At 38.7% G+C, this 22,011-nt stretch overlaps 2 protein-coding genes across 3 annotated transcripts in view; one reads left to right on the top strand and one right to left on the bottom strand.

Annotated features, from left to right (window-relative positions):
- The window catches only part of FTO (FTO alpha-ketoglutarate dependent dioxygenase), a 373,461-nt gene extending 361,037 nt beyond the window's left edge, over positions 1–12,424 (bottom strand). The window contains exon 1 of the mRNA XM_059043778.2: positions 12,135–12,424. Within this exon, the coding sequence (XP_058899761.1) occupies positions 12,135–12,179 (45 nt within the window). The 5' untranslated portion in view covers positions 12,180–12,424. The remainder of the gene's footprint in view (positions 1–12,134) is intronic.
- A 52-nt stretch (positions 12,425–12,476) lies between these two features.
- The window catches only part of RPGRIP1L (RPGRIP1 like), a 97,961-nt gene continuing 88,426 nt past the window's right edge, over positions 12,477–22,011 (top strand). Inside the window, exons 1-3 of one of the 2 annotated variants that reach the window (XM_067018607.1) lie at positions 12,477–12,559; positions 15,138–15,229; positions 16,994–17,138. In XM_067018607.1, coding sequence (XP_066874708.1) covers positions 15,145–15,229; positions 16,994–17,138 — 230 coding nt within the window. In that variant the 5' untranslated portion in view covers positions 12,477–12,559; positions 15,138–15,144. The remainder of the gene's footprint in view (positions 12,560–15,137; positions 15,230–16,993; positions 17,139–22,011) is intronic. The other variant, XM_067018608.1, reaches the window with a different exon arrangement.

Genomic DNA, 22,011 nt, shown 5'->3' with positions numbered 1-22,011 from the left:
CTCTTTTTTTTTTTTTTTTTGTGGTACGCGGGCCTCTCACTGCCGTGGCCTCTCCCGTTGCGGAGCACAGGCTCGGGACGGGCAGGCTCAGCGGCCATGGCTCACGGGCCCAGCCGCTCCGCGGCACGTGGGATCTTCCCGGACCGGGGCACGAACCCGCGTCCCCTGCATCGGCAGGCGGACTCTCAACCACTGCGCCACCAGGGAAGCCCGATAAACTATACTCTAAAGCAACAAGACTGACTTATAATATAATGCCAGAACATAAGCAATCAAATAAGCACTATCCCCTTTAAAGTCATCTCCACGGGAAACTCTATACATATCCAAAGATGCGGTCACTGAGCATAGCATTTTTGGAAAGCCTTCTTTTGACTGTCCCCAGAGGGCAGTAAACAAGTCTCCCGAAAGATGAGACTTCTTTCAAACAGCTGGGAATCATTCAGATGCAAGTCTTAAAGTATGATTAAATTGTTTAATTCTGCTTTTGGTAACATAGCAAGAAAAATCGATTAGCTGATTGTGCTATTGTGCCCATAACTCATATCTGCTCCCAGGAACTACATTCACAAGTGGATTTTAACATTTACAATACTACATTATTGTAATTATTTGTTCACGTGCCTATCTTCCAACTGAGCTAAGGTCCTCAATGGCAAAGACTGTCTCTTTTTCATCCTTGAATCTCCAGCCCCTAACACAATTCCTGGCAGAGAAAGTCCTCATTAAGAATTTCTGAATGAACTCTACGAAGAATGCCACACAAATGCTTTGAGCAATGACAATATATTGGAGAAAATAAAAATACTGCGAAGAGGGCATCAGAGGCTGTGTACAAATAAATATATATGTACATGAAGACTATAATGAATTAAAAATGAAAGTTTTAAGCAGTAACTCCTAAAATTCTGAATAGCAAGGAAGACAAAACTCAGTTTTAACAGGTCTTCTTATAATAAAATAATATCTAGCTATAACCATGTCTCACAAAACACAATGGGGGGGGGGCAGAGTAGCTATGCCTCATTGTCTAAAAGGCAATCTACTGAACCAAGGAGGCAGAAATAACCATAAACTTTCTCAGATAAAGATGCAAAAACACATCTGCTACACAGCAGACACCAGGATGCCTCCTGCCTATGGGTTCAATTGACAAAGCACAACCTGGTGCCTGAAGTGTAAATCAAAGAAGCTTCCATCCCTGCTACTTATTGACGTTTTGCTACCTGCAAATTTCTAATGTGTGAAAGATGGGCCTATTTTTATTTACAGCACAAACCACAGACCGAATGTAAAACAAGATGCTTAATAAATCCAGAAGAAGTAAAACACCAGCATAACTCAGGCAGCAAGACAGACACTCACTCCCTAATTAAGTGGGTGATGTTCTGTTTAAAACAAAAAGACAACCCTGGGCTAGAGCTAAGATTAAGCACTGGGTGTTGCGGGGGAAACGCCAACCATTTCCAGGGCAGAGGCTTTAAATCATGAAAAATAAACCATCTGATAGTCTGTATTCAATAGTAAGTAGGCAGTCGGGACACAGACTGATTTGGATTAACACATTTTCAGTTATAACGAGTAATTTTACAGAGGATTAGTATCTTGATGGGCTGATCAATACGAGGCACCGCTGCTATTGCAGATGAAAAGAAAATTGCCCCTCTGGTAATAAAGTGTGCGTGTCTTCATTCCCCTTCATTTGCTGAGTCCATTACTGTAATGGTTCCAGCATTAACAGCTGGGGCAATTTAAGCAGCAGGGGTCTGATGAATTTAAAAGCTGGGCACCCTGGCTACCCATCCTTTCCTTTCGGGCCTGCATATGCAACTCCTCTGCCTGGCTGGTTCCAACACCAGGATCAGGTTTTATGAGAACAATGACTACGATTTCCCAATTATTTGTATCATTTATAGTGTTCCCAGCCAATCATGTGACTGAAACAAAAATTGCTCGCAGCATATTGGCTGCTGAGTCGGCGAAAAATGGCACACTATTTACCTAAATAACAAGATTGACATGACAACAGGCTGGAGCCCACGGAAACTGTAATGTCTGCATTCGTTTGCCTGGTGCTATTTTCAAGCAAAAAAAAAAAAGAAGTAGAAGAAAAAAGAAAAGAAAAAGAAAAGCAGAACATTCGTGCTGACAGAAAAAAAATATATCATCAGCAAAATTTTCCATCTCTGTTTTCAAAAAATGGCAAACTGGGAAACAGTGAGATAAAGGACTGCTGTACATGGAAAGAGAAAATCCATATTAATGCAGCCTTGAGACTTTAATCATGCCCAATTCAGCAGAGTGAGTTAAGGCTGCCACATCAGCCCATTTTATATTATTACTGGAGATATGCTGGCCCTTGAGGCTCAGCCTTGAATGATCCAGTCGCTAAATGAAGGTGACAAAGGGCAGACTTAGGGCTAATGCAGAAATCAGAGCTCTGAATTTTCTGATCACAAACAGTTATGAAAACACTCACGCACTGGCAACAAATCTCCTCAGACCGGATGCAACATAATTTGGTCCTTCAAACTGAGTTTTCTATGTGGTTTCTACCAGATGTAAAGGTCTCAACCTAGACCCTTATCCACAAGGTGGTTCTTTAACATAAAGGAAGGCACGTCACTTCACAGGCAGGTCCTTTCCAAAACTACAGGGCAAATACATGATGGGCATGGCAACAGGACAGATGCTTACAGCATAAACAAAAATACAAGCCTATATAGGCTTTCAAACCTATGCTCAAGGTTCAGCTTTCAAACGCGTGCTGGTCTTGCAGAGAAACACAATGCCAAGGGCAAATGTTTGGAGACAAGTTCCTACCAATGTACATCTTAATCTCCTGAACATGTCCTGACCCAACCCAACAGTCCCCCAGGTTCTTCCCAGCTTACACTAGAAAATCAGCTAGCGAGACAATTTTGTAAGATAATCCAAAATCAGTTTATAACCAAAGGTTAATAAGTGAATGAGATTAAACCTCTAAATTCACCTTCTCCGAACTATGCCTTTTTTTTTAAGGCTCCGAAAGTACCATCTCAACTATAAAGTTCTTTTCTTCGAGATGATAGAAAGTCACACTTTAAAAATAACTTTAATCAAGAAATCTACCATAATAAACTAACCACAACAAAATACACTAAACCTGGAAGGTAAGCTAACATTTAAAATTTGAAAGAGAATACTAGAAAACAACTGTTGAGAGTTGCATGTGCTGAAGAGTCTTGTTTCTCAAAATTAATACCTATATTTATGGTATGTTAAGTAATTTTGAAATTCATAAGTATTTAACCATTTTCCCTTATTTCTTTCAGGTTCTGGTTCCCTCTCTCACTGGTAGAAAGCCTAACAACCAATAACAGGCAATGCTCTTGGGAATCCATTCATTCATTTGATAAATATTTATGGAATACTTACTATGTGCCTGGCACCATGTTAAGTACAAGGGATAGAATGGTAATAACAAAACTAAAAAGATATGCTCTCTAACTTTCTTTTAACTTTTCTTGACGCTTGCAGTCTAAATGCCAAAACCTGTATTGCTAAACTCAGCCATAATAAATACAATCAGCAGCCAAGGAGCCAGTATGATAATTATTAAGGGTCACATGTAACATGCATCAGACTCCTGAGGCTCTCGACCATTCACTCTTCATTCAAAAGATACTTATACATTTCCTTTATGTGCAAGACCCTCTACCAGGTACACTGGAAACATCGAAGGATGAATCAGACACCAATGCACTGTCTTCAAAGAAGCTAATGATTGTTGAAAGTGTATTAAGACTTTTTTTCCAATGACAACATTTAGTTTTCAAAACCAACACTAAGATTAAGAATGTTGAAAAACAGACCTGTATACACCTGAAACCATCACAACCTTGTAAATCAATTATAGTTGAATTTTTAAAAAAAGAAAGAAAAGAAAAGAAAGAAAAAGACCTGGAAATAACAGAAAGTAATAAGAACTCACTGTGACTCAATGGTTTAACTACTCAAGGAAGGTATTTAAAGTGGTTTCAAAACTATGAGCAAATAAAACTAACCTTTCTTCTACCTAGAGAAGGCAATCAAAACTATTAAATGATGATTAAAGGCTGACCCATACTCTGGAAGAAAGATCAAGCAAAAGACAAAGATGGATTTGGGGGAAAAAATACAGGGCAGAGCTTCTCAGGCAAAGTTTCAATTTTTTAAGTTTCTTGGTCATTGGTCCACCACCAAAAATGTCCTACATTTAGTTTCCTAAATTACCATCAGATAAACTGGTGAAATAATCCGGGATGGCCTGAGGAAGGTAGGGGCCAAAAGAACCTTCTCAGAACTTCACTAAAGTGCCAAACTGCAAAAAATAAAATAAATTGAGGTTAAAAAAAAAAACAAACCCAGTGGGTACATACATAAATAACAAACTTCCTTTTATTGAGTTATTATATTTATAACTCATTATACCTTATAACTTAAGGTTTATCTTGTTAAATGATATTAAGATAATTATCACCAAAAATGGAAGACTTTTTAAAGGATTTTTATTTGAAACAGCAGGCTTATCTATTCTGGATATATTCCTTCACTAATAAAAATATACATTTTTTTACCATTTTAATCACTTTATTATTAATTAAACAGATCAAGGGGTCATGTCATCAACATGACTTGTTGCCACTGATGATGTTGACCCTGATCACCTGGCTGAGGTAGTGACTGCCAGGTTTTCTCCACTGCAAAGTTAAAATGTACATTTCTCAAACAAGATTATTATGCTCCCATTAAGTATACAACCCTCTCAGTAATAAATTTAAACTGTTTCTATTCTCAATAATTTTTAAAATGATGATCTCACCCAAGCCAGCATAAGAACCTTGGATACTAGCTTGGAATTCAACATCCACATCTTTTCATTCCAGAACTAAAGGACAGTTCTAATATTTCTGAACAACCTCTAAGGGAGTCCTGGGCCTCTCATAAGGATACATCCTTAAAGAGATCTTAGGAAGGAATTCCATGACCCCTAGACCATGTTAAATAGATCTTCCTGAGGAAGGAATTCCATGACCCCCATACCACTGTAGATCCTCCCTGCTACCAAGTCCCATTCCCATGGGGAAACGCACCACTCTACTGCTGGTACTTGCTTAATTATCTATCTTCCATGGTAAGGCAGCCACTCCCATGGGACCAAATCTACCATATTTACCCATGTGTCCCCGGTGCTGAGTACCCTACTTGGCACTTTTAACCGGGTTCCTCAACGGAACCAAGGAACACAGAAAGTAGTTTGACTATGTTCTCAATTCTTCCAAGGGTGGTACATCACTAGTACCATTTGGGACGGATGGGTAAGAAGTTAGTGTGACCCCAGTAGAGAAAATCTGCCCGATGAGACACTCATATACTATAAGTTCGCAGAATGAATGGCCTGAATAGAGGCTAAATAGCTGCTGAGATTAGACAGGTGGTAATGATGGTGACAACGAGATGACGGTGATTAGAACAAACAACAACACGATGTTCTAGGTGCTTCACCTATATCTCAGTTCACCCTCATCACAACCATAAATAACACCACAGTTTTACAGATGAGGCAACAGAGGTACAGAGAAGTTAAGTTGCTTAAAGCAAATGATGGAGCAGGATTCTATTCCGGGATCTGCCTCTAAAGCATCACACTCGAAACCACTCTACTGTGACTACATGGGCAATGCTGGAGTGTGGCAGAATGGAAAGGACATTCTCATCTAAAGAGGCAGCCACTGTTCAGCTCCAGTTAATGAAATGCATGCCCAGTGTTGCCAGATAGTCTAGTTTTTCAAGAAAGCCAGCCATCCAGACTTTTATGTGAAATCTCTCAACTTTTAAACATTGGCAAATAATTTGGAAACTTTCAAACACAGTTCATTTGGGCCAAATAAAACACCTTCATAGGCAGGATGAATGTGTAAGCTGTAAATCTGTGATCTCTAGTGGCCCCTATGTTTCCTTAAAAATATATATGCCAAAAATGCATACTCTGAATCTAATCATAAGGAAATATCAGACAAATAAGAATACAGGGGAACTTCCCTGGCCATCCAGTGGTTAAGACTCTGCGCTTCCACTACAGGGGGCTCGGGTTCAACCCCTCGTCGGGGAACTAAGATCCCTGGTATGCAGCACGGCAAGGCAAAAAGGAAAAAAAAAAAAAAAAGAATACTGAGACATTATACAAAACAAAATAGCCTGTACTGATCACAAACGTCAGTGCCTTACTCATCACAAATGTGAATGTCATAAAAGACTACGAAAGGATGAGGAACCAATTTAAAGGAGATTAAAGGAGACCAAATTGAAGGAGATTAAAACAGACCAGACATGACAATTAAAGGTAATGTATGACCCGGCATTGAAACCTGGACCAGAAAAAAAAAAAAAAAAGCTATAAAAGATATTATTGGGACAATTAGCAAAATTTAAATATGGATTTTAGATTAAATAAGAGTATTTTATCAATGTTAACTTTTTCTGAAATTGACAATTGGCTATGTTTATATGAGAGCATCCTTGTTCTTAGGAAATACATGCTGAAGTATTTAGGGGTAAAGAGGATTGATGTCTCCAATTTACTCTGTAATAGTTAATAAAAAAAATAATAATAGTTCATGTATTTATATGAAAGAGAGAGAGCTATAAAGCAAATGTAGCAAGATGTGAGCAAGTTCTGAATCTGGACGATAGGTTTTTGAGGGCTCTTTGTTCTACTCCTGTAACTCTTCTATAAATTTTAAATCATTTCAAAATAATAAATTATATCATCTAAAAAAATGGGGGCAGCCTTATGTCAGCAAAGGGTTCTTTGGGCAACCCTCAATCAAAGCCATACCTACTCTGTCCCTGGCACAATGGCCAAACCTAATCATACTAGATTCTCACAGTAACTCACAGAAGCAGCTATTCTTGACTCCATTTTCTGGCTAGAGAAACTGAGGCACAGGGTGCCAACTCTCTGTCCAACAGCAAAAAAAAATTTTAGAGGCCATGGTTCTAACTTAGCCTTATCAAATACTAATCTGGACTATTCCACTACATGCCTTGTAAAAAAAATTCATTTTAAAAATGCATGAATATACTTTGGTACCCTCTTATGTTTTAACACAAATTAAATAAATGTTATCATAAAAAGCTAACTATTTAATCCAACCTTTTTATTCACCCTCCAGACTTGGAAACTGTATAAAAGTCTAGGACATAAGCAATCACAAGAAGAAAATATATTCTAACTTATTTCAAAGAGAAAAGGAAAACCAAAAGCAATTACCCATTATAGGGGTAAAAAGTTTAATTTAAAAAGCAAACAAGAGGAACTTCGCTGGTGGCACGGTGGTTAAGATCCCGCCTGCCAATGCAGGTGACACAGGTTTGATCCCTGGTCCGGGAAGATCCCACATGCCGTAGAGCAACTAAGCCCGTGCGCCACAACTACTGAGCCCACATGCTGCAACTACTGAAGTCCGCGCATCTAGAGCCCGTGCTCCGCCACAAGAGAAGCCACCGGAATGAGAAGCCTGCACACCACAACAAAGAGTAGCCCGTGCTCGCCTGCTCGCCGCAACTAGATAAAACCAGCGCGCAGCAACGAAGACCCAATGCAGCCGAAAAGAAAAAAAGCAAACAAGAAATCTTTGTGACCTTAGGATAGGTAAAGACTTCATTGATATGACACAAAAAGCATGAATCATAAAAAGAAATATCGATAAATTGGACCTTTATCAAAATTAAACACTCCTGCTCGTCAAAAGACTATTAATGAACTAAAAGAATGAGAGACAATATTCATCATACATATTGCTGACAAAGGACCTATATCTAGAAAATATAAACAACTCATAACACTTAATATTAAGAACACAAATAACCCAACCGAAAAAAAAAAGAGCAAAAGATGTGAACAGACGCCTCACGAAAGAAGATATATACCTGATCAACCAACACACGAGAAGCAGCTCTGCATCATTAGACATCAGAGAAATGAAAAGCAAAACCACTATGAGATACCACTTCACACCCACTTTCAAAAAGACAGTTATAACAAGTGATGAGAATGTTAAGAAATTGGAACCCTCAAACATGAATATCAAATGGTGCATCCACATTATAAAACAATGTCTCAGTCCATTCAGGCGGCTGTAACAAAATACCATAGACTAGGTGGCTTATAGACAGCAGAAATTCACTGCTCACAGCATGGAGGCTGGAAGTCCAAGATTTGGGTGCCAGCATGGCTGGGTTCTGGTGAAGACCCTCTTCTGGTTGTAGACTCCCAACTTAATGTTGTACCCTCACATGGCAGAAGGGGCGAGGGACGTCTCTCAGGCCTCTTTTATAAGGACACTAATTCCATTCCTAACCACCTAATCACCTCCAAAAGGCCCTACCTCCTAATTCCATCACCTGGGGGGTCAGAATTTCAACAAGAAAATTTGGGGGGGACACAAACATTCAGACCATAACAAACAGTACAGCAGTTTTTTAAAAATGTTAAGCACTGATTTACCACTTGACCCGGCAATTCCACTCCTAGATATCTACCTAAGAGAAATGAAAACATTTGTACATATAAAAAGTAGAACACAAACGTTCATAGCAGCATTATTCATAATAGTCAAATAGTGGAAACAACCCAACTATCCATTAACTGGCGCATGGATTAAACAAAATGTGGTACATTCATACACTGGAATAGTACATTTTTTCAGTAATAAAAAGGAACAAAGTACTGATACTACAACATGGAAAAAAGCTTGTCAAAGAGATACTCACCCTCATTAGTCATCACTGAAATGCAAATTAAAACCACAATGAGATACCACCACACGCCCACTAGAAGGGCTAAAATTTAAAAGACGGACAATACCAAGTATTGGTGAGGCTATGGAGCAACCAAAACTCTCGTAGAAAGCTGATGAAAATGTAAATGGTGTAGTGGGTTTGATAGCATCCCCCAAAAAGATATGTCCAAGTCTTAACCAGCGGTGCCTGTCAATGTGATCTTATTTGGAAAAAGGGTCTTTCCAGATGTAATTAAGTTAAGGACCTTGAGGATAATGAAATTAAGATCATCTTGCATTTAGGGTAGGTCCTCAGTGCAATGACTGGTGTCCTTATACGAGAAAAGAGACAGAGATTTAAGACACAGAAACTCAGAGAAGGTAGCCATGGAAGACTAGAGCAGAGATTGAAGTTATACAGCCCAAGCCAAGGAATGCCTAGAGTCACCAGAAGCTGGAAGAGACCAGCAAGGATTCTCCCCTAGAGCCTTCAGAGGCCCCATCGACACCTTGATTTCAGACATATCTCTAGAAAAGTGAGAGAATACATTTTTGTTGTCTTAAGACACCAGGTTTGTGGGAACCTGTGCCAGCAGCCCTAGGAAACTAATACAAATGGGAGAATCACTTTGAAAAATTGTTTAGTGATTTCTTATATGGTTAAACACAGAACTACCATAGCACGCACCAAGTGGACTCCTGGGTATTCATCCAAAAGAAATGAAAATGCAGACTTATACATGAATGGTCATAGCCGCTTTCTTCATAATAGCCCCAAACCAGAAACAATCCAAATGTTCAGCGACTCGTGAATGAATAAACAAATGTGCCAGAGCCACACAGTAGACAATTAATCAGCAATATAAAGGAATGAGGTACTGCTACATGCAACATGTATCAATCTCAAAAATCATTATGCTGATTGAAAGCAGACAGACCCAAGAATACATACAGTATACTTCCACCTATAATGAAGTTCTAGAAAATACAAACTTCATCTAGAGTGAGAGAAAACCTATCAGTGGTGCTTGGGAGCCAAGGTGAGGGAAGAGACTGACTGCAAACCAGCAAGAAGAAACTATTAGAAGGGATTAAAATGTTCTCTGTATCAACTGTGGTGGTGGTTCCACAGGTGTTTTTATCCATCAAAACTCATCAAATTGTACACTAAACAGATGCACATAATGGTACATAAATTACACCTCCTTTAGAAAAAGATAATTCATGAGTAAATGAACATTTTATCGTTTTATATTTAAGATTTAAAATTTAATTTCCTATACTTTGCTCCAACCAGTAATATTTCATAAGTAAATTTTAAATAAAGATCAAAGAAATTTTTAAAGTAAACAGGCAGACAACTTGCTGTATCATTTCAACATGTTTTACAAGCAGAAAATGGAAAAAAAGCTTTGGAGTCAGAAAACCTCCTTTCAGAGCACCCAAGTGGCCTTGGGCAAGTTATAACTTCTACAAGCCTCCATTTCAACATCCATCAAGTGTGAATGAGATTAACAACTACCTCACAGGCAACAGTTAGGGTTTCAATAGAATAAAAGCTCCCTTGTGCAAGGATTCTATCTTAGCCAAAATCAGAATCCCTGTGTCTGGCAAATAATAGGTGCTAAATAAGTCTTTACAGAAGAAATGAATAACTTTCATTGTAAACCCCAAAGGTAAGAAAGACATTATACACAATACCACTGTGTGACATCTGTTTCTTGGAACTGCTGTAGACTAATGCAGAAGGATCTTTCCCCTTTGTACCCATCTTTATATACTGCCTTTATCACATACAGACTCAAGCATGGAAACTTCAGGTCCCTGGTGAAACTTTGCTATAACTAGGGTCATAATAGAGCAATTTTATATTTTAACTCCATAGAGGTATTGCCCTAAGACAAAGTGAGTTCACTTGTAGGACTCTAAATTCTATGAGAGCACAAACAGTGTCTATTTAATTTACCAATGGTTCTCACGTCCAAAAATTGCCTGATACAGAATGAGCAACAAATAGCACATGTAAAGGTCCTGTAACCAGATAAAGCACAGGACTTCTAAGAAGGCCAAAGTGGCTGATGGGCAGAGAGCAGGGAGGGTGTCATGTCTACTGAGGCTGTGGATGACGCAAGTGAGGTCTAGACCATGCAAAACAGTGTAGGGCATGTGAAGTTTCCTTTTTATCCTAAGAGCAACAGAAAACCATGATAGATTTTTTTTTTTTTTTTTTTTGGTTGCACTGCGAGGCTTACCGGATCTTAATTCCCCAACCAGGGATTGAACCCAGGCCACCGCAGTGAAAGTGCCTACTCCTAACCACTGGCCTGTCAGGGAATTCCATGAAATATTTTTAAACAGGTGGTTGGCAGAGGATGTAGGAAAGAAAGGGCCATGATTAGATTTGTATTTTGAAAAGCTCACACACCACAGTGTAGAGAAGAGTCTTGTGTGGAAGGAGGGACAGAAGGGGAGCAAGGAGTGTTTGGGTGTAGACCAATAAGGAGACAATTGGAACGGTCCATTGAAGAGGTAATGGTAGCTTGGTCCAAGGTGGTGAAGATGGAAACAAGTGACCAGATTACCAATATATTTAGACAAATCAGTAGGACTTGATCTGAGGAATGAGGGAAACACTCAATTCTTCTGAGCCTCAAGTCTTCATCTGTAAAACAGGACTCTTGATACTCCACCTGTATAATATCTAACTTGCAATCTGTTGCGATAAGAATATGAAATAATATAAATATTATGAAAACGCAGAGCCTGACACGTAATAAATGCTAAAAAAAGAAAAATTCTATGACTATTATTATTGTAATCTCATGGAAGAGCAAATACTACAGGGTGAACCCCAAAAGCAGAAAACGGGATTGTAGTTAAAGATCCATATCCGCTGTGCCGAAGACACAACATAGACAACTGTTCCAAATACACACATCTGACCGCACAGATTATTTCACCTAAACTGATGTCAGTCCTCAGAAATCATTACCGAAGAGGAAAGCACAACAGATACGATCACAGGCATCTAAGAGTCCGGTAAACTGAGGCACAAGGGTAGCTACAAATTTAACCAAGGAATGAGGTGCAGAAGCAGGACAAGGAAATGGTGTCTTGATTTTCACGTGAGCTGGTCCAAGAGGACCAGGCCTGCATCCCGAGCAGCACGAATTTAGAGCCCCCGAAGTCTCTGGCTCCCTTGCTGACGAGGCCTTGTCATCCCTTGGCTTAAGACCGTGGGTCCGCTTGCCTTTCAGCCAAGCCCTTCCGGTTCCCAGCCCCCAGCTACAAGTGCCCGAAAGATCCCAGACTCCGGAGAGCCCGACATACCTTAGCTTCGCGCTCTCGTTCCTCGGCTGTCGGGGTCCGCTTCATGCTGGCGATACAGCAGCCTTCGCCACTGCTAGTCGCGTAGATTCCTCGCCCTACACCCCCCCTTCATGTAGTTCTCTCTGCGTCCTGCTCCCGCATGCCGCCATCCTCCCTCGGAGCCGCGGGAACTACCACTCCCAGGATGCACTGCGGCGACGCCGGAATGCGCCTCGGGGTTGGGAGCAAGAGAATTTCCGAAGTCCGACAGCTGGGCAAGCGTAGTCCCCTGCGCAGCGAGCTGGCGTGCTAGGTCCCGAAGAGAACTATATTTCCCAGGAGGCAACGGGGTCGGCCATGTTTTTCCCGTGCTCCTCTCGGCCGGCCGCCCCACACGCCGTCGGCGCTATAGCAACGGTAGCTAGCGGCGGGGAGAGAAAGTGGCGGTGAGTACTCTCGGGGAATACATGGGGCGCAGGTTGCTGCCCCTTTACCTGCAGAACGGGCCGGGGTCCTGGGGTCTGCTCTACGTCCTGGAGAAGCCCTGGAGTTCTGCTCGCGTGAAGAGAAACCAGGCTCGAGACATTTCCACCTCCTTAGGCCCGAATCACAGCCCGCCCATTGTCCCCACCCCCAGCACCGGTTTGAAATTTTCTGTCCCAGCCCTAAAGCCTAGCTGATGGGCGTTGAGGCTAATTTCCATGCTTTTCCAGGTCCTTCTTCAAGTAGGAGGTCACACAAACAGTTCGCTGATTTGCCCTGGATTAGGAGTTGGTTGGGAAACCCTAAGCCTCTTGAGTGACCTATTGTTTGCTTAATTTTTACAGTTATTTGTTTATCGTGATGACCCCATAGCCTCTTAACTCCATGAAGGTGGAGACTTTGTTTACTATTTTAGTCTTAGTGCCAGGTATTCACTTATTCATTCCATAAACATAAATGTTGGCACCCACCCTGTGCCAGGCACTGTTCCCGACCAGCTGTGAACAGGACTGATGCCGGTCTCAAGATGCTTACACTCTATTAGTGAAGAGGAAGTAGTAATGAACCAGTAAATTAGATAATTGCAGATCGAGATGATTGCTGTAAAAGAAATAAACAGCGCTGAAATTGGAAGAGTATTCTAACATAGGATGCTCAGGGAAGGCCTCTCTGAAAAAGTGACGTTTCCACTGAGTCCCAAAGAATGAGGAGCCAGCTAGTGCAAAGGCCTGGAGCAAGACAAGGGTACCATGGATTTGAAAAACTTAGAGAACAGTGTGAGTGGCACACAGTGAGCCAGGAGAGATCGCATGACACGGTGTTGGTGAGGCATCGCAGCACTGTGCACGGTCTCTCAACCTCGACGCTGTTAACATTTGGGGCCAGATAATTCTTTTTTTGTGGTTCCTGTGCGTTATAGGATAGTTAGCATCATCTCTGGCCTCTAGATGCCAGTAACACTGGCCCCCTGCTTCCCAGCTGTGACAGTCAAAAATAGGATGAGACAACTACTTCTCAGATGTGTGACCTTGGGCAAGTTACCTAAGTTGTGTATCAGTTTTTTCATTTGTAAAGTAGGAAACATTTTGAGTAACAACCTCACAAGGATATTGTGAGATATTTAATTAATTCACATAAGCAGAGCACTTAGAAGAGTGCCTGGCACGTTTTAGTAAGCATACACCGTCATCATCATCATTGTTATTATAAAAGCCACCATAGCTCTATCATGGAAAAGTTACCATTTTCACAAGTGTCCTGTGTTTAAACTTCTTGCTAATTTGGTTCCTAAATTGACCTCTCCTGTGGCAGTGTTTCCAAAAGAAGTAGATCATCTCCCAGGCATATGTCTATTAGTTGCTTATGTCACAGTAAAAATGCACTGGTCCGAAATCTTTGATGAGTTATAATAAAAGTTATTAACCTTCTCTCTAAAAGATGATGCATGTATACATATGCATACAAGACTTTGGAAACCATCTCTGGCTCCACAGACCCTGAAGCCCCAAGGACTCCATTCATTCAACAACTATTTAGTGAATGCCAGCTATGCACCCAGATCTGTGCCAGCCTCTGAGAATACAGAGGTAAACGAGACAAATCAGCTTGCTACTCTCTCAGACTTTACATTCTAGGACCAATGTGCTAGAGATTGGAAACCTCTGCCTTAGGACATCTTCATTGGTTTTTTGCATTAATAAACATTGCATGGACCACTCACATCCGCATATAAAACTAAGTTACTGTGATGGATCTCTGTAAAGAATAGAAACTGCAAAAATGCCAGAATTAGCTGGACAGCATGTATGTGGAAGTAGGAAGCCCTGGGACTTCCTAGGAGGTAGGGACCTAGGCCTCATGGCAACAAAGGACACAACAAAAACAAACCCAGTTGGTGAATTTATGAAACCTCTTTCACAAAACTTGGAACTACCCACTCCTTTGTGCATCAAGCTGAAGATTAATATTCAAGTGATGTTAACATCCCAGGCAAATGTGCTAAATGCCTTTAATTTACCATCTCACTTACCTTTGAAATAACTGTGAGATAGGAATTGTTTTCTCCATTTTTTTAATTAAGGAACTGAAACTCAGCGAGATGAGGTGACTTGACCGGCCAATAAGTAATAGAAACAATCATTTGAATCAATTTCCTGACTTGAGTTTTTTCCAGATACCTACCTGCTTTCTTTGGTGAGCATAGAAGGGGATGGAGGATGGAGAGGAGGTATTTCTTAAATTGGGGGGAGTTTGTTTTTGTTTCAGATAGAGGAAGAAGAAGAAGAGAAAAGGAAGAATGATAATCTTTCCTCATTTCCTAAGCAAACTATAGGAAATATACTGTTGAAAGGACCACTGGCTCCATGATTGAATGTAGTATTACTTTTAAAATAGAAGCTTTCATCTTCTTCAAGCAGCACATGTGGGCAATAAGATGTCCATTAAAGTTCTAGTGCCTTATTCATTTTATTTGGTTCATTCCATTGCATAGTTAATGTTACAACTTGGAAAGATTTTATTTGAATTTTCTTTTCTCCACAGATACGCAATGTCTGGTCCAACTGATGAGACTGCAGGAGACCTGCCTGTGAAAGATACAGGTCTAAATCTCTTTGGAATGGGAGGGTTACAAGGTACAGCCAGCTGTTATTTATTACCGTTATGAACTTTGATCAGTAACTTCTTTACTTTTAATTTAAAGTATTTCTGATATTCGTACAAACAAAGCCATTTAAGTAGCTATATAGTCTTGATTGGACTAAACAAGAAGATGGAGAATTTAGAACAACATATGGTATTTTACTGCATGCATCAATTATCAACAGTTCATAGAAAATGTAAAATCCCCCTCTGTTCTGATAAAGAATTGTTATAAATCATCTTCTTAAAATTCCACACATCAGTAGAAACGACACAGAGAGTACCAAGCCTCCAAACCAAACTGCCTGGTTTAAATCACATTCACCATTAAAATGTTTCTTTAGGCTTAAATTTTATATGGGAGGAAATGCCATATTTAAAAATTTTTGCCTTTCAAGTAGAGTATCTCAAAATGGTTTGTTTAGCCAAGTGATATTGACTTTGTTTTATCAAATTAATACACATTAGAGGATTTCTTTGTCCTTTTATCACTTAGTGGTTGCTATAGAGCTAAAAAGCACTTTCAAATTGAGAAAGAAAAGGACTGCTTTCAGGAGCAATATAGAGTGTAGAGCTGTGTTTTTGTTTGTGTGTACAGTATGTCAGCCATTCTGTCATGCCATAGCATTTGTCATTGAGAAGGCTGTGATGTAAAATATATTCCACTAGGGCTACTTCATACACTTGTTAATCAAAACACTGCAAGTGGCCACCTTGAACTACCACAGAAAAGTAGTCAAAATATTGTTCATTGAAAAAGATAAATTTGACTACAGCTTTTACTGTTAAAAGTAAAAAGAATGGGGGATGTGGGGATATATGTATACATATAGCTGATTCACTTTGTTATACAGCAGAAACTAACGCAACATTGTAAAGCAATTGTACTCCAATAAAGATGTTTTAAAAAAAAGTAAAAAATAAAAAACAAGAAAAAATTTAAAAAGTAAAAAGAATGTATAAGCTTTGCTTTAGATCTTTGGTGGAGTATCAGGGATTAAAATACAAATAATTTTAAGTGTACAAGGCTATTTTTTAGTATTTGATACCCTAAGTTCAATTCTTGCCCTCAGTAACCTCCTCATAGGGCTTTAATCTTTGTCCATTTGTTCCTTGTTTCTTTTGGAGGACTGTTGAAAATTGACCAGCTTCACAGGAAAATATCAAATTTAAGCATATGTAAAAAAAATATACACACCTGCTAAAAGGTGTAAAAGTTCTTTAAAAATATATGATAGCTTATAAATGATTTGTGAAGGTTTTTGTTTGCTTGGTCTTGCAGATTTTATTGTTTATTTTCTATAAGACATAGCTCAGAAAAATATCTTAATCATATTGTTATTTTGTAACTCTTACCTTTGGAAAAAAATACTTACAGATACCTACTTTTTATTTAGTTTTTTTCAACATTCAGCATATAAATTGAAAAGTCTTTATTGAGTCAGAGTTGCATCTTTCATTCTTATTTGATGTAAGTTCCATCTTATATTGTTATTTGAATACAATTTTTGAGTGGAAACGATTGTTGCTCAAATCCTTAATATTGTGTATAAAGTATTAATAGCAAAGATTTTTGTTCTTACCTCCAATCAGTGGCGTGAACAATGCTATAACATTTTCTAAAGCAGTCTTAATTGTAGGTCATAAAGAAAAATACCTGAGATGAGTGCATCAGAGATTATGTTAATATCAACAGTTATTATTTTTAGAGGCTATTTTAAGTAATCCTCCTGTTAATTACCTTGGCATTTTTGCAGAAACTTCAACAACACGGACAATGAAGTCTCGCCAGGCAGTGTCACGTATCAGTCGTGAGGAACTGGAAGACAGATTTTTGCGTTTGCATGATGAGAACATTTTACTTAAACAGCATGCCCGCAAGCAAGAGGATAAAATTAAAAGGTTATGATAAAAAGCTTTTAGCTTTTTTTTCCTGACTCTGTAAAGTTTGGAGGATATGCTTTTCTATAAACTTAATTGAAAACCCCACCTTGAATCCTTTTTGGAGCAAGGAAGGTTATTGATTTATAACTGTACTGATTTGTACAGTTTTTAAAAATGGAAAATCTTACAAACTAGGATAATAAACCAAGAAGATTATGAGTGTTTATTATGTCTGAAGTTGCCATTTGAAAGAAAGAGCTAATAGCTTTGAGTGCCATGAGTGTATCATATCTCTAAATAACTTTTGCTTTAATATTTATAGTTTAATAAGCATATGGCCAAAACATCTGTTTTCTAAACATCTTGATTTTAAAATGAAAGTTTTTAAAAGTAATAAGCTATTCTAACTTGTTAGGATGCATGTTTCTTTAAGATTTGGGGTTTACTAATAAGAACATCACTTCACTATCTGGAACATCTTTTACTTTGCTTGGATTAATCTAGAATCTGTATTTATTTCAAAAAATGTATTGTTTCTGAGGAAACAGGGTCACTTTTGTGTGCAAAAAATTTCCACAGGGATTATTTCTTAAGAGTAGATAGCTTTCATTCTTTCTTGTTCAGGAACAGTGACTGTCTTCTGAATGTGTGGCATTAAAAGTTCATTCTCATTTGTGAGCATGAACAGATCTGTATTCATATTCATGTTCTAGGTTCAATGGAAAGGTGAAACAACGATTGAACAAAGAAGATAGGGGGTTTTTCTTCCGCTTGGAACTTAGCCTCTAAAGGAGTGATTCCAGTCAGTTTCTATTCTGTGGACTTTGTTTTAATGACCCACTGACCTGCTTTGTGCAGAGCTTTTACTTTGAGTTGGATTTTGAGTCGTGATGATGGCTTTTTTCAAGACTCACTTGCCTGTTTCTTTTTCTGACCACTAACACAGCCTTCACCCTGTCTGAATGAGGCATTTAGTCTGTGACCGCTGAACAGTTTTTTTCCTTTGTAAACCTAATTGGTCAGTAAAAGAATTAAATTCACAGCCTTGACCTCATTAGTAATTTGTCCTAGCCAGAAAATAGAAAACAACTTAATAATGAGCTATGTAGTTTAATGGAAAAAGGACTGAGCTAGGAGTCAAGTGGTGTGCATGTGTTCTTTGTCTCTCTGCCACTCGTCTATGGTATGTTCAAGCCATTTAACCTCCAGGAATTTTATTTTACTCAGCCCTGAGGGTAGTGATCCAATGACCACTATGATCCAAAGCTCTAATTTCCTTCTCAGTTTCACACCACTGACACTACCTAGATACATGGATAAACTACCTTTAAATTTATCCTTAAGATATAATTAGAATCACTTACTTTAGTATGAATGTAGATTTGATAAACCACCTTTCTAAAGAAGTACTCAAACTTTACCCGATCACTTATTTCATTAATATAAAATATAAAATAATCAGATGAAAATTATTGCTATTACTGGACAAAAAGATGCAATCTTACCTTTCTTGGCAAAGTTTACTTGCATATCTTTGAAGGAATTTTAAGCCTCTATGGATGTGCTCTTCTTGCCTTAAAAATTGGAGTTGTTTGTTTTTCTCTAGATGATGACTGCTTTTTCACATTAAATCTATCTTTTTTTTTTTGCTTCAAACTTTTTTTTTAACATCTTTATTGGAGTATAATTGCTTTACAATGGTGTGTTAGTTTCTGCTGTATAACAAAGTGAATCAGCTATACATATACGTATATCCCCATATCTCCTCTCTTACATCTCCCTCCCACCCTCCCTATCCCACCCCTCTAGGTGCTCATAAAGCACCGAGCTGATCTCCCTGTGCTATGTGGCTGCTTCCCACTAGCTATCTATTTTACATTTGACAGTGTATATATGTCCATGCCACTCTCTCACTTCATCCCACCTTACCCTTCCCCCTGCCTGTGTCCTCAAGTCCATTCTCTACCTCTGTGTCTTTACTCCTGTCCTGCCCCTAGGTTCTTCAGAACCATTTATTTTTTTTTAGATTCCATATATATGTGTTAGCATATGGTATTTGTTTTTCCCTTTCTGTCTTACTTCATTCTGTATGACAGACTCTAGGTCCATCCACCGCACTACAAACAACTCAATTTCATTTCTTTTTATGGCTGAGTAATATTCCATTGTATATATGTGCCGCATCTTCTTCATGCATTCATCTGTTGATGGACACTTAGGTTGCTTCCTTGTCCTGGCTATTGTAAGTAGAGTTGCAATGAACATTGTGACACATGACTCTTTTTGAATTGTGGTTTTCTCAGGATATATGTCCATAGTGGGATTGCTGGATTGTATGGTAGTTCTATTTTTAGTTTTTTAAGGACCCTCCATGCTGTTCTCCATAGTGCTGTTGTCCATTGTATCAATTTACATTCCCACCAACAGTGCAAGAGGGTTCCCTTTTCTCCACACCCTCTCCAGCATTTATTGTTTGTAGATTTTTTGATGATGGCCATTCTGACTGGTGTGAGGTGGTACCTCATTGTAGTTTTGATTTGCATTTCTCTAACGATTAGTGATGTTGAGCATCCTTTGTTTGCAATCTGTATATCTTTGGAGAAATGTCTGTTTAGGTCTTCTGCCCATTTTTGGATTGGGCTGTTTGCTTTTATGATATTGAGCTGCATGAGTTGCTTATATGTTTTGGAGATTAATCCTTTGTCACTTGCTTCATTTGCAAATATTTTCTCCCATTCTGAGGGTTGTCTTTTCGTCTTTTTTATGTTTTCCTTTGCTGTGCAAAAGTTTTTAAGTTTCATTAGGTCCCGTTTGTTTATTTTTGTTTTTATTTCCGTTTCTCTAGGAGGTGGGTCAAAAAGGATCTTGCTGTGATTTATGTCATAGAGTGTCCCTATGTTTTCCTCTAAGAGTTTTATAGTGTCTGGCCTTACATTTAGGTCTTTAATCCATTTTGAGTTTATTTTTGTGTATGGTGTTAGGGAGTGTTCTAATTTCATTCTTTTACATGTAGCTGTCCACTTTTCCCAGCACCACTTATTGAAAAGGCTGTCTTTTCTCCATTGTATATTCTTGCCTCCTTTATCAAAAATAAGGTGACCATATGTGCATGGGTTTATCTCTGGGCTTCCTGTCCTGTTCCATTGATCTGTATTTCTATTTTGGTGCCAGTACCATACTGTCTTGATTACTGTAGCTTTGTAGTATAGTCTGAAGTCCAGGAGCCTGATTCCTCCTCCATTTTTCTTTCTCAAGATTGCTTTGGCTATTCAGGGTCTTTTGTGTTTCCATACAAATTGTGAAATTTTTTGTTCTAGTTCTGTGAAGAATGCTATTAGTAGTTTGATAGGGATTGCATTGAATCTGTAGATTGCTTTGGGTAGTAGAGTCATTTTCACAATGTTGATTCTTCCAATCCAAGGACATGGTATATCTCTCCATCTGTTTGTATCATCTTTAACTTCTTTCATCAGTGTCTTATAGTTTTCTGCATACAGGTCTTTTGTCTCCTTAGGTAGGTTTATTCCTAGGTATTTTATTCTTTTTGTTGCAACGGTAAATGAGAGTGTCTCCTTAATTTCTCTTTCAGATTTTTCATCATTAGTGTGTAGGAATACAAGAGATCTCTGTGCGTTAATTTTGTATACTGCTACTTTACCAGATTCATTGATTAGCTCTAGTAGTTTTCTAGTGGCATCTTTAGGATTCTCTATGTATAATATCATGTCATCGGCAGTGACAGTTTTACTTCTTCTTTTCCAATTTGTATTCCTTTTATTTCTTTTTCTTCTCTGATTGCTGTGGCTAAAACTTCCAAAACTTTCTTGAATAATAGTGGTGAGAGTGGACAACCTTGTCTTGTTCCTGATCTTAGAGGAAATGGTTTCAGTTTTTCACCATTGAAAACGATGTTGGCTGTGGGTTTGTCATATATGACCTTTATTATGTTGAGGAAAGTTCCCTCATGCCTGCCTTCTGGAGGGTTTTTATCGTAAAGGGTGTTGAGTTTTGGCGAAAGCTTTTTCTGCATCTATTGAGGTGATCATATGGTTTTTATCCTTCAGTTTGTTAATATGGTGTATCACATTGATTGATTTGCGTATATTGAAGACTCCTTGCATTCCTGGGATAAACCCCACTTGATCATGGTGTATGATCCTTTTAATGTGCTGTTGGATTCTGTTTACTAGAATTTTGTTGAGGATTTTTGCATCTATGTTCATCAGTGATATTGGCCTGTAGTTTTCTTTCTTTGTGACATCTTTGTCTGGTTTTGGTATCAGGGTGGAGCTGGCCTTGTAGAATGAGTTTGGGAGTGTTCCTTCCTTTGCTATATTTTGGAAGAGTTGAGAAGGATAGGTGTTAGCTCTTCTCTAAATGTTTGATAGAATTCGCCTATGAAGCCATCTGGTCCTGGGCTTTTGTTTGTTGGAAGATTTTTAATCACAGTTTCAATTTCAGTGCTTGTGATTGGTCTGTTTATATTTTCTATTTCTTCCTGGTTCAGTCTCAGAATGTTGTGCTTTTCTAAGAATTTGTCCATTTCTTCCAGGTTGTCCATTTTATTGGCATAGAGTTGCTTGTAGTAATCTCTCATGATGCTTTGTGTTTCTGCAGTGTCAGTTGTTACTTCTCCTTTTTCATTTCTAATTCTATTGATTTGAGTCTTCTCCCTTTTTTTCTTGAAGAGTCTGGCTAATGGTTTATCAATTTTGTTTGTCTTCTCAAAGAACCAGCTTTTAGTTTTATTGATCTGTGCTTAAATCTATGTCTTTCTTTTGAATGTAATCTCTATCCTTGTGAAAGTCTTTGTGTAACAGAAGATTCAGATATTTAGGTTGACATCTCATTTAAATGGCTACCATCTTTCTATGGATAAGCCATTTGGTGG

The sequence above is a fragment of the Kogia breviceps genome, chromosome 18, assembly GCF_026419965.1.
Source record: "Kogia breviceps isolate mKogBre1 chromosome 18, mKogBre1 haplotype 1, whole genome shotgun sequence".
NCBI classification, from domain to species: domain Eukaryota; kingdom Metazoa; phylum Chordata; class Mammalia; order Artiodactyla; family Physeteridae; genus Kogia; species Kogia breviceps.
This window is presented reverse-complemented; position numbering and strand designations above follow the sequence as displayed.